Genomic DNA, 13,743 nt, shown 5'->3' with positions numbered 1-13,743 from the left:
GAATTGCATGAGACGGGACTTTCGGAAAGGAACAGACCTTTCTTGGGGGATTCCCGTGTTAATTCAAAAAGGGAATTAAAAAAATTAACCCCATATACACAATCACTATGGAACACAGCTAATGGGGGCTCTGGTCACACAGGTACAGAGGCAATGAAATGAACAGTGACACTCACCTCACTTGTAACCCTAAACTGACAGGCTGACCCCCCCCCCCATTTCTGTCTCAGTGATAATGTATCTTTGTTTCAGGGTTTATCTCACCTAAAACATACTTTCCAAAAACAACTGAAATTTTGTTTCATCAACAATTACCAGCATGGTCCTCCCAAAACGCTGTATTACCAGATACCACCTGAAGGTTTAAGCGATGGGTCAGAAAGTTTTGTTTAGATAGGTCACACTTTAGCACATAAGTAAATCACACAGGCTGTATTACAAAGGGAGCAGACCTAGGTTCCCGTACGAAGTTGTGCTGGGTTCACGCATTCAGTATTCAAAGTCAGAAGTACAGAATGATAAAACGAATATGTCTGATGGGTATCTGTGTGTAATGAGGTCAACCCGATGAAATGTGCTGTCTAGAGGCAAATAGATTTCTTTCTTTTTGTTCATTTGTTCAAGTCATTTGTTCAAGTCATATAAAACTGATTTAAAGAAATACATGGTTTGTAAAAAATACGATTCTATAGTGTGATTTGGTCACTAAGTGAATCGTTTTGGGACTGATCCACCTGGCTTTCTGCCCGTCGACATTCTCATTCCTGGTTCTGCTATTGTTGGAAATATTAAAAAATCATAGAACATAGAGTCATAGAACAGGTGCATGTATGGCATTGATGCAAACCATCTTCATAATTTGAGACTTTTTAAACTTTGCAGTTATGTATGAGGGTCTTTATGTGTGTAATAGCCACTCACTATGGCAAATTGTGGAATTATATTTTATCATAATCATCTTCATGATAAGATGTCCTCCTAGCTGTGTGCTCTGCTGCCTTGGGTGGACTTCATGGATGGGAGACGGATGGATTTTCACAGCTAAGAAAATAAACTTTATCGATTTCGGAGGGAAATTATTTTGCATACAGCAGCAAGGTACATAAAGTGCACAGATGTATAGAGTGCAAAACAAAATCTTTGTGCAAATTAGCGCACAGTGCAAACATTATACAAACAGAATACCAAGCAAACAGTATATTGCACAGATTATATCACTATTACTGGTGTGTCCACAAGATTTTACTCCAATGAGTCCTTTTAAATCTTCACATTTGTTTGCAAAAATATGGCACACGTGTATCGGTTTGAAGTAATTTAAATTAAGACTTTACAGTTTAAATTTAGACATATTACAGTTTTCATTCTTCACAAAGAATTAAAAACCTGAAACCTATCAGAGAGCTTAAGGCAAATTACACCCCTAATACCTGAGCATCACACAGTGATCCTGAGGGTGCAGAGACTCCTGGACCCTAGATGAATATGATGAAGACATATAAAAAAAAAGCCATTAAAAACACTTTGCAATCACTGACAGTCAGTCAATCTATCAGATGACATAGGAGCCACCACCAGCTAGCATCACTGCCAGAGCCAAACGCCAGGGTTCGCAGAGAGCTTACACAGCACCAAAGCAATCTTATTGTTGAAAGGTATTACTCAGGAGAAGGGTGCAAAAAGATTCCCACAGCATTACATATACCATATACCATATGCTATATACCATGGAACACAGTGAAGACAGTCATGAAGAAGTGGAGAAAATACAGGACCAACTGTGACGTTACCAAGAACTGGACGTCCATCCAAAATCGATGAAAAGACAAGATGATAACTGGTCAGGGAGGCTGCCAAAAGAAATTTCTAGCTCCAGGAATTTCTAGCAAATACTGGTTGTGTACTACATGTGACAACAATCTCCCTTATTCTCCATATGCCTGGACTATGGGGTAGGGTCATCCAGGGACAGCTAAATTTTGCCAAAAAATACATCAAGTCTCCCAAAAGCATGTGGGAAAATTGGTTGTGGTCTTATGAGACCAAGGCTGAACTTTTGGGCCACAATTCCAAAAGGTATGTTTGGCACAAAAACAACACTGGCCGTCACCAAAAGAACACCATACCCAAGATGGATTTCAGTCGAATCAAACGAGTACCGGTTATAGTCACATTAAAGGTGGGAAAGGTTTTGAAATTTTTATCATGGTCTCATTTTTTTACGTTACAAAAGCCTGGTATTTTAACAGGGGTGTGCACACTTTTTATATCCACTGTATAATCACATTACTGCAGGGGTGTCAAACTCCTACATTTAACGCACCTGATTCAGCTCCTTGTGCTAATTACCACACAGCTCATAAGCTAAATCATTTGTGGTGGAAGAAGGAAAGAGCTAAATTACACAGGGCTCTGGCCCCCCAGGACTGGAGTTTGACATCCCTGCATTAAAGCCTGCTAAATAAAAAATATCAACTCACCAATTCACTTTTTACTCCTGATATCTTTTACTCCTGAAAGACAAAAGAATTTTCAGCAATTTTTCCATCACAACTGAATTGAGTCAACAAGGCCAGAACTTCCTTTTCGGGGCCCCTGGGCAAAGCTTTACTTGCCCCCCCAATGCAGTGAGCATTTAACTTCCTCCTCAACACTGGTCATGTGGAGGCCCTGAGCATTCACCTATCCTGCCTACAGCTAGAGCTGGCCATGTGTGTTAAACTATAATTTAGACTATTCTTACCTCAAACAGTTGTATTTTCTTACTGTTCCCACAACGGCAAAAGTCATTATACCCAGGCCATATGATAATGTGCATGCTAGAGGAGAGAGGACAAGATTAATAACCACAACATTATCTTCAGCCATAAATACGTATTTTATGTGAAACATCTGAACAATCACTCACCATAATATGAGTCATTGTTTAAAACGGCAACAAAAATGGAAGCAACGAAACCCAGGATCACATCTGTTTTAACAAAAACATCCAGTTCTGTTTCATAAAATTGCATTTGTCAGAATGATCCACCACGAAACAGAAAAACATACCTGTTTTATCATAAGGCCGCCCTTGGCAAGATGATGTATGAGCAGGTAGATCTGCAGAGAACATTACAGTCGGCTAGCTTACTGAGCATTCTGGAGTGAGACGCTCAACACTCAACAGCACACGATTATGTACTTAGTCTTGTCAGCAAGACATGCTTCTGTTAAATGTAAACTTGTATATTTTAAGTCTGTTAAAAGAAATTTATATGCACTGCTCAAAAAAAAATTAAGGAAAACTTTGAAAACACATCAGATCTTAATTGGAAAAAAAAAATCATGCTTGATATTTATACTGATATAGACTGAGTAGTGTGTTAGGAATGAAAGGATTCCACATCATTTGATGGAAATAAAAATTATCAATCTACAGAGGGCTGAATTCAAAGACCCGAAAATCAAAGTAAAAAAATGATGCAGCAGGCTAGTCCATTTTGGCGAAATTTCATTGCAGCAACTCAAAATCGTGCTCAGTAGTTTGTATGGCCCCCACGTGCTCGTATGCATGCCTGACAACGTCGTGGCTGCTCCTAATGAGCCGATAGATGGTGTCCTGGGGGATCTCCTCCGAGATCTGAACCAGGGCATCACTGAGGTCCTGGACAGTCTGAGGTACAATCTGTCGGTGTCAGATGGACCAAAATACAAACACCCGGTGGTGTTCTATTGGATTTAGGTCAGGCAAGCGTGGGGGCCAGTCAGTGGTGTCAATTCCTTCATCCTCCAGGAACTGCCTACATGCTCTCGCCACATGAGGCCGGGCATTGCTGTACACCAGGAGGAACCCAGGACCCACTGCACCAGCATGGGGTCTGACAATGGGTCCAAGGATTTCATCCCGATACCTAATGGCAGTGAAGGTGCCGTTTTCTAGCCTGTAGAGGTCTTTGCGTCCCTCCATGGATATGCCTCCCCAGACCATCACTGACCCACCAACAAACCGGTCATGCTGAACAATGCTGCAGGCAGCATAATGTTCTCCACAGCTTCTCCAGACCCTTTCACGTCTGTCACATGTGCTCAGGGTGAACCTGATCTCATCTGTGAAAAGCTCAAGGTGCCAGTGGCAGACCTGCCAATTCTGGTATTCTATGGCAAATGCCAATCGAGGTCCACTGTGCCTGGAAGTGAGCACAGGGCCCATTAGACAATGTTGGACCCTCAGGCCACCCTCAGGAGGTCTATTTCTGATTGTTTGGCCAGAGACATTCACACCAGTGGTCTGCTGGAGGTCATTTTGTAGGCTCTGGCAGTGCTTATCCTGACATCCTGGAAAAATGCCAGTGGCCTCCACCTGGTAAACCAATCGTGTTTTGAGGGTTATCTCATTGTTGTCCCTCTAGTGCACCTGTTGTTAATTTCACTAACACCAAAGCGGCAGAAACTGATTAACACCCCCCTCTGCCACTTAACTGAGGAGATCAATATCCCAGAAATTTTACTGACTTGATGCTACCCTCTAATTAAAAAGTGTTCCTTTAATTTTTTGAGCAGTGCTTATACCCTACCATTTAAAAGTTTTGAGATCACTTAGAAATTCCCTTGTTTTCCATGAAAACACACATGAAATGTGTTGGAATGGGAAGTATAGTAAAATAAATAGAAAATAGTCATTGACCAAGTTAGAAATAATCGTTTTTGAGATTAAAATGTGTGTTCTTCAAACTTTGCTTTCGTCAGAGTCTCCATTTGGCTGTGTGTGTGTGTGTGTATGTGTGTGTGTATAACATAGGTTACATATTCTAAAGTAAAATATTAGTTAGACCTATAATGTCTATAACTGAAATAGCGATAATGACGACATTACCAATTACTAAACCCATGAGTTCAAACACCACCGTGAAGAACAATGTGAAGATCAGCGACATGGTGATAGCTAGAAGGGAAAAACAAGCCTGGTGAGTTATCGTCCTATCATGTGAACTACTGGAAAGAGCACTGCAAATCTTAATTACTCACGGACGCGTGGTCGGTAGCTGACCAGCCCACAGCTCAAACCAAAGCACACGGCAAAGAAATGATAATATTTATCTATAAAATACAAAAAAAAAAAACATTTTGAAATTTAACAAATAAACTATTGCAGATCAGAAAAATTTTAATGGTTAAGCTGACATTTGAAGTTTTCATGACGGTGAGATGTGGGCAATACTAAATTGTTACTAAGAAGCACTGATGGTCATAGGTAATGACTATCTCCAAATGGGATGGTTTAAGCTCTCTAGCCTCAGTTGCACAGTTTCTGAGTACTGTATTAAGAAGACTTTTCAAGCTGCGGTTCAGCTATCCTTCTCTTTGTGATCTTCTACCTGCTATTTTAGTCGGTTGCTGTTCTTCCCTGCGCTTGAGTCTGGACACAGTGCGAGCTTAACAGTCATTTTACTATAGAATGTCAAATATACTTACAATGTTTGTAGTAGTCACAAACAGAAGCAAACTCCGGCATGCCCTTAAAAGACAGCAAAGTCTTCAAGTGAGGTACATTTGTGGTACATCGCTGTGTATAATCAAATAGAGGTAATGCATATACCATATTGGCCCGAATATAAGTCGACCCCCCATACTTTTGGGCAACTATTTTTCGTAAGGCTGCCGCGATTAGTCGACGTCGCCGATGACGTCGACATCAATATTTTAAATCGACTCATCGTTTTTTATTTTGATGAAATTACCATTATGATTTCTAAAAATGCTTCAGTGCATTCATTATAAGAAATGTTTTCCTTTAATATCACTACCTAATTACGGGAGTAGTTCAATTATCACAAAAACAAAAACGAGGTTTTACACTGTGCAAAGTTCGGTGGCATACTTCACGGCACCAGCGTAATGCACTAATGTTTGAAGAGAGACTACAAAGGTGCTTTCAGATCTTTTTAATATTTTTGTCCTTTTAGCTGCTAAATACACTCATTTTTAAAGCCAAATATTGTCTGCCTTCTGCCTTAGAACCTCCTTTGAATAAATGTTAGGGGAAATGTTAATGCTTAAATCTGCAGGGGTTATTCTGCATGGATTGACGGTGTCAGCATGTGTTCGTGCGCATTGGGCTTGTTAGGAGCAGTATTATCATAAACTAAAACTGAAAGGAAAACGGACACTAAATCAAATTAATTCGTGAACTGAAATAAAAATGAAAACTATATTTACAAAAAAAAAAAAAAACGTGTGGGCTTTATTCAGCAAAAAGTAGCGCCACACCATCAACATCTTTTTACCTTGTTTATCCACAGCATCTCCTCTTTTAAAAGATAATGTGGTTGCTCTGTTGTCCCTTTCTAGACTTAAGTGCTTATCGTTTACCAGAACAGTCGCATGTGGCGTGCTCAGCTAACCGATTTTAAAAAGCATAAGAAAACACAGAATTTATACAGATTACTAACTTTTGGCCATCACAATACGCACCTCATTCGTATGTTAGGCACACTACTAATGTGTTTATCGAATTGTGGTGAAAATAATATTCGTATGGTGCCGAAAAGTCCGCGTCCATTATATCTAAAGCCCTGCAATAGCATACAGTTTGTTGTTGTCAAAATAAAATGTTGTCTTTTTGTTTATTGTCTGGTCTATTTGATTGAGGAAAATTAATCTTTTAGATTAATCGACCAATCAGTAAAATAGTCCATAGATCAATCCATAGAAAAAGTGGCAGCCCTAATTTTTTTAGAAAAACAGTTTTTGGACTGCCAAATATAACCTTTATAAAGAAGAACAATTTTATAAAACAAATGCATTATATTGGGGGGAGGGGGTAGATAATGAATATTAAAAACTCTACAAACGTATTGCAGAGAAAGATTGAGCCATATTAACAAATGATATGACAGCTCTATTAAAATGAATGTTACTATCTTTATTAATAGCTGTCGGGTTCAAACTAGCAGTGGTACAGTCAGGGAAGCCAACAATTTACAGGACATTCGAGGACGCACGCCTAACACTCATCTCTCACTCAGCTCTCATCTGCGTGACACTCACGCTTTTACACTGTCACCCTCAAAACCCGCTACACAGAAACTTACGGGAAATCTATAGGCCTATTACTGCAAGTCAGAACACTCGTTACAAATGTTTGGCGTCATCTATTTTCTTTTTTGTCTAGATCCCGAATATAGGGCAATACCACATTTCCTGGCGTATTTTAACCGTCTTAAATTCGGCTCAGCACGGTGCTACATCCCAATAAAATACTTCATTACATAGCCTATAATCATGTGTGTGGCAGATACAACATTATCATTATGAATTCCGTAAATAAGTTCATTGCTCATCAGTCACGGCAGAATCGCGAGGAAATGTCAAACAAACAAACAGAACAACAAACGCAAACAAATAAATAAATAAAATCTATCTCTTTCAGTACCTACCGCTGGTATCACTTTAACTTCACACAGCACAGCACATTTACATGTCATCCAGCATCAATGATGAAGCCTTGTCTTTTGCGTTAGTTGAGTTTAATTCTTCTCACAGCAGATTGAGTCATAAACACATAGGCCAAAAAGCTACTCAGTGGAACGAATTTTCACTTTCAAGTTAAAGAAGTGCACTGTAGTTTTGCTTTTGATTTTCTTTTGCTTTTAATTTCCTTACTACGCGTAAGGTTGGGCAACCCTGATCCTGGACAACACCCGTTTCCAGCAGGTTTTCCATCCTGCCTGGTTTCTGATGAATTACACCTGATTTCAGGCAGATAGCAATTCAACAGATAGGATAGAAAACAGAAACAAGTGCTCTAAACTGACCCCCTGTCAGGAGTTGCCCCCCCCCCCCCCGTAATCGATATTTTTCAAATCAATGTCGATTGGGTTCTCCTGCGCTGCAGAAGCAACCACTCGTTGTAACCTTTGTTCATGCCTTAAGCAGACCAACACAAACTTACAGTACTTGCTTATTATGGTATTTTACGATTGACAGCTCCTGTAAAACGTTGCAAACGTGACAGTTACTACTTTTTCCATTTATACGCTCACACGCCACACTTCGTATTTCTCAGGAGAGACGTAATTAAGGGATAACGCCCACCAAGGTGTCCCCTTATGTATGCTTAATGGACGATGCGCATGCATGCAGAGTGGAGTTCATATCTGTCCCGAGTAATACGGAGTTAATATCCACCTATCAGCCAATTAGAAAATAGCATTTGTTGTTTCCAGGTAAGTTCAAAAATAAGTTACGTGTGATCCAGCTGCAAGCACGTTATTACATGGATGGAGCGCGGAAAAGGTGGAAGTTTAAGAGCAACATCCGATGAATGTGGTAGGCAGGGCTCTCAAGTCTCACGCATTGACCGTGAGACACACGTTTCGCCCTTAATGTAATCTCACTTTAGAGATTTGATTAAACTTTAGAGTCTTAGTGTATGAAATACGGGATGCACTGAAATACAATGAAATTCTTCTTTGTGTAGACAAATATGTAGCGATGAAGATGTTGTGGCAAGAGGAAAAAGACAGGAGGCAGTTGCTTAGCCCGTGAAAGGGATGACACTTTTTAAAAAGTGAAAAAAAGAACGAGATCCGGTTGCCGCCGAGATCTAGAAAAAAATACCTTCCGTCAAACAAGCTTTCCGAATAAGAGCGCATCTGCTCTGAGAATTCCGATAGCTAAGAACCCGCTACAAAGCCCCCCCCCCCAGAATTCACAGAGGCAGAGGACCCCACTTCTTAGGGGGTCTGATCACCCGCCGTGACCTGCTCACAATATCACCCACAGGAGCACGCACAACCGGGGCCGGTAGTTCTGACTGATGACAGAACTAAACAGCGCGTGCAACCCCACGAGGAAGCTGGGCACTGGGGCATATAAATTTAAACGGGTCGGCTTCAAACAGGCCACAGAAACGCGGTCGGGCTTACCACCCATTTCCAAAACAAAAAACTTGTCCCCAGTCTGCAGCACACGAAAAGGCCCATCATGGGGGGGGGGGGTGCAAAGGATTGTTTCTGCTTCATCATGTTTACTGGTGCTTTTCTATTCAGCCATATATTTGATCTATATACACATGTGATTGTCTTTGTTTAAGCAAATGAAGCAGGAGTTTCCAGAATACAATCTGCATTAAACCGCAGCACGGTACATCTCCACTAGATGGCAATATAATCCCAAATTACATTTAAAAGACCATTTAAAAGAGGAACTCTGGTAAAAAATATCCATCCATTTATCATATTTATACAACAACAACAAAAAATGTGACATTTCACTGTACAAACTGACTCCAGTATCAATCTCTTAATGACTGAAAATGCATGATTTGTAAATCAGATCCACACCTTGAGTAACCCTTGTTGGCAATACATGTTTGCTTTCATCATTTAATATCCAAACCGATCACAGAGAACAGTGCAGTTTTCTTTTCAAATGTAGCAATAGATCCGCTTCCCATAGCATGTTATCTTTCGCTTGATTAACTTACTGTGAATCTTATTGTACAAAGATACCCCATGAACACAGCTATTAAAACACATGGTAAGTGACACTGACTGAGTTACCTTTCCAAGATAAGACACATATGAATGTTTAATATAAACCTAAGTAAATCAGGCTTCTGCTAACTCTCGACCCTATTTTTCTGGTTTTTGTAGTAGGAATTTTAGTGAGAAGTAAGTCTTTACTTGAATGTTTGGGCCAATTTACACTCTCAAAAAGGCACTCTGTAACCTAAGCTCAATATGGTCTGTTTACACTTTCTGCATGCTACCACCATTCTAAGCCTGTGGAGACATAATGACAGAGAGGTAATGGATGCTGGCTGTGCAACTACTGTAGGTGGAAGCTAAAAATAGAATCTCCCTGAGCTTCCATCTTCAGTGACTTGGAAATTTGTAAAATGGTACACCTGCTATTTTTGTTGCAAGAAAGTAGAATGCTTAACATGAAATGCTCATTAAATGGTTCACTTATTTTGAAAGAACTGAATTCAATATTTTTGGGTCACATTTCACATTCATAGCCTTACTATTCAGGGGAGACTAATCCGACACTCTCTTTGCAGCTATGATGTTGCCACGGGCAATAGAACACGCTTTAACTGACTCGTTGACTTGGTTGCCACAACAACCATTTCCCTAGCTGAAGTAATTCCTTGAGGTAAAAACACAGAATTTTGCAGATTTGAATCTCTTAGTTTCAACCGCTGTTATTATTATGACTATTGCTATTGCTGCTATTGTAGTACTAGTAATAGTATTGTTAGTACTTAAAGGTATATTAACATTTATAATACAAAATTAAACATAATGAGAAAGAATGAATACATGTCAGTATACTATATTTATTCTGGATCTATCTATTCCTGTTCCATCAAAATTCCCAAGAACATAGAATGTTCATATGATCTAGGTTTTTCTGCATGAATGATGTTACTTATAAATGCTTGCAGTTGCCTCCGAAACGCATGTCAACATACTGTATATGTGTGATCAATTTAAAACAATATTTCATCTGAAACACTGGATATTTTGGCACGTATGATAATACAGCAACAGCACTGTTGTCTGTGCACAGCACAAATATGTAATACAAAGCACAGCAGCAATTTTCTTTTTTACTGAAATAAATCAGCATTCAATCATTAAAAACAGACTGCATGTGATTTAATATATGACCGCATCATAACAGTTAGAACATGATCACATGTTTCTTTTTCTTAGCGCACTGTGGCTCCATTTTACTGAGTATTTACCCACTAGACTATGGTCACTGGGGGGCTTCCACACATTGCTGTGGAGGATGTGAATCCCTAGGCCTACATACGCTACATGGCCAAAAGTATGTGGATACCATTTTGTCCCACGTGTGTTTCCGTAACTAAAGGTATTAGTATGACATTTTCCCACCCTTTTGTTGCCACAATAGCCTCTGCTCTTCTGGGAAGGCTTTCCATTAGAAGTAGGAACATTTCTGGTGGGATTTGCTGCCATTCAGGTTGAGTATTGATGGTAGGTAATCAGGTCCCGTTCTGTGAGCTCATGTGGCCGATCCTATGATGGTGCCAAGTGGAAAGTCGTTAACCCCTCCTGTACAACCACCCATTCTGCAGCTAATGCCTGCAGGAGATTGCGTGACTGTGTTTTTAATTATTCAGTTGTAGCTACACTCTTGTAATTTCTAGAATAAAACGTAATCGGTGGATATCAGCAGAATAAATTTGAAGTCAATCTGACCATCCAATTCAGAGTGGGTGGTGGTGGGGGGGGGTATTTTGGCAGAGAGGAAGATCACATTTCACTGGCATGTTTCACTTGTATAACTGTGCATTTTACATATTTTGTTTAATAAATACATTCTTTATTAAAACAATTGTTAGGTAAAACAAAATCATGCACCAAATGAAAAAAATATTCACTCGTCACCAATTTGAGAGTGTCAGATGTGTGACAAGTCGAGAACAGTGCATATCAAAGTATCTTTCGGTCGTCGAATTAACTTAAACTATGCTTAGGGGGGAATGCCATAACACTGAGGTTTACATGGAGATGATAAAATAACGTGACAGACACAATGAATAACTCGCGATATAATTAGTTCATTTTAAACCATCTACTAATTAAATACTGGTAAAACACCTGGTACTGAAAATGCGCGTGCACGCGGGGGGGGGGGGTTCAGCTCAACACCTGACCTCGGTGACCTCCTAGCTGGCTACGGCCCTGCTTGAGTCATTCATTCGTACTGCCAGATGAAAACTACACTAAATGCACAGCCGAAGAAATTCATGGATGATCTATTCAAATAGAAACTCTTTTCATAAAAAAAAATCTCTGGTGGGGGGTGCTTTCAACACCATTTAAATTTAAATAGAAACTTTTTAGCATGTTTGTCATTTAATAACATGTGCTGTGTATATATATATATATACACACACACACACACACACACACACACACACACACACACACACACACACACATTTAGGAGGAGGTCGTATATAGAAAATTCTTAAAATAAACCTCGTTCTGAAAAAAAAACTATGGCAATGTCGTTGTGACACCTCTAGGTGGAAACCTCTAGATACCAGTCGCTCTTCATTGACCACGCACCTTTTGTGAGACGTCAAAAATGCGCAGCAACTGTGCTTACCAACTGATCTCTATTCTATCTGAACTGTGTTGAGAACCTCCATAAGACGGTAAAATGGCCCATCCATACACTATTGGAGTAGCTAATAGACGCAGCGGCGGTGCAGGTCTTACGTTTCAAAACCCCGTTTGCCAACATGTCCAAAGTCTCAAAGCATCATGGGATACTCTCACTGAGATCTTCCCGTATCCACTGCAGTTATGGTTTTCGATAATGCACTACATTTCCCGGCAAGCTATGCAGGTCTTGGAACGTATCCCAGATGGATGATCCTAACGCTGAGAGCAGAGCCTGCCTCAATCGCTTCCAGAGGAGAAGAAGCGAAGGGCGGCGGAAACTGCAATCATGAAACGGATTTGAAAAGAAAGAAATTAACGTCTTCAGCCCGAAGAAACTGATGTTCGTAGCCAGTCATATGACAGAAAATGGACAATTCGCAATAGGTAACGCGGGAGGCAAGAAAAAAACCATGCAGTACAAACACAGAAGACATTAATGTAATATTTCATATAAAGGGTTCCTCACGATCTCTCAAGGTTGGATCGGTTAGAGATTCTTCCTTGTCTGTTTCGACTGGCCCTGTGTGGTGGCTGAGCTTTACACCTTACCGGCTAAAATGTCTGTAGAAGAACCGGGCTACCCTGGAGTGACGGTGGCAGCAGAAGAAGGGACGGAGTGGCTGCGTGTGGAGATCGAGCGCCTTTCCCGAGAGCTAAGCGAGACGTCGCATGAGAAGATCCAGGCAGCGGAGTATGGGCTTGCGGTGCTGGAGGAGAAGCAGCAGCTGAAACAGCAGTACGACGACCTGGAAATCGAGTATGAGACCGTTCGGCAAGAGCTCGATCAGCTTAAAGAGGTATGTGAAATTACTGAGGTGATATGCATGATCACTCATTTTTTGTTTCACGAAAAATATAAATTATCGCTATAAACCCATAATCATTTTCGCTATGGAAATCTTCTTAACATAAATAACATTTAATATGCTTTGTTATTTATATGGCATTTTATAGTTTAAGGTCCGAGATTCCCTGCGAGCGCGATTTGTGCTAGGATCGCAAATCTTTGTCAAAGCCGTTATTTTGCAAGGTCAAACATGGGGATGGAGAATTTGTCATTCTCTAGCTTGTGCAGTCTTGCGTATTGACGAGGCATCTCGCTTGCTGCCGCATTATTATTCTGCAAGCTATGTATGGCATACTGCTCTATTGCTGCAGAATAAATAGATTTTCCAGTTTTGTGACGTTTTACGCTGTTTGTTCCGGGCCTAGTTTGAATTTTGTTCATTTGAAAAAAATAGAAATTATCGTTATAAAAATATAGTGCATAATTTTCCGTGATGTTGAAATTATACTAATATTCGGGGATGTGCCTCGAATCTCTATGTAAAGTATAACAGATTTGTGGTTTGGGTATAATATGTGGTTTTCGGCTGATTTACTGGAATTACAGTACGTGCATCCTTAGTAAGGGCTTCGTTTTGAAGGCGCTGAATCCATTTTGGAGATACCGCAGTATTATAGACGGATGCGTATGCGGCAAAAACTACATCCTTTGGAATTCACCGCTGAAACGCGTGGACGTGGATCGCGTTTACACATGCAGTGT

At 40.2% G+C, this 13,743-nt stretch overlaps 1 protein-coding gene across 5 annotated transcripts in view; it reads left to right on the top strand.

Moving 5' to 3' along the window:
- The first annotated feature begins 12,393 nt into the window (after positions 1-12,393).
- Positions 12,394-13,743, top strand: part of LOC125744452 (protein bicaudal D homolog 2-like) — a 43,505-nt gene continuing 42,155 nt past the window's right edge. For 4 of the 5 annotated variants that reach the window (XR_007398378.1, XM_049016273.1, XM_049016272.1 and 1 more), the window contains exons 1-2: positions 12,394-12,578; positions 12,762-12,991. Coding sequence is in view for 4 of the 5 variants with exons in the window: in XM_049016273.1 (XP_048872230.1) it covers positions 12,533-12,578; positions 12,762-12,991 (276 nt within the window). In the remaining variant the exon portion in view is untranslated. The remainder of the gene's footprint in view (positions 12,579-12,761; positions 12,992-13,743) is intronic. The other variant, XM_049016274.1, reaches the window with a different exon arrangement.

This window comes from Brienomyrus brachyistius, chromosome 6 (genome assembly GCF_023856365.1).
Source record: "Brienomyrus brachyistius isolate T26 chromosome 6, BBRACH_0.4, whole genome shotgun sequence".
Taxonomy (NCBI): domain Eukaryota; kingdom Metazoa; phylum Chordata; class Actinopteri; order Osteoglossiformes; family Mormyridae; genus Brienomyrus; species Brienomyrus brachyistius.
The sequence above is the reverse complement of the archived record's forward strand: the minus strand, read 5'-3'. Positions and strand labels throughout refer to the sequence as shown.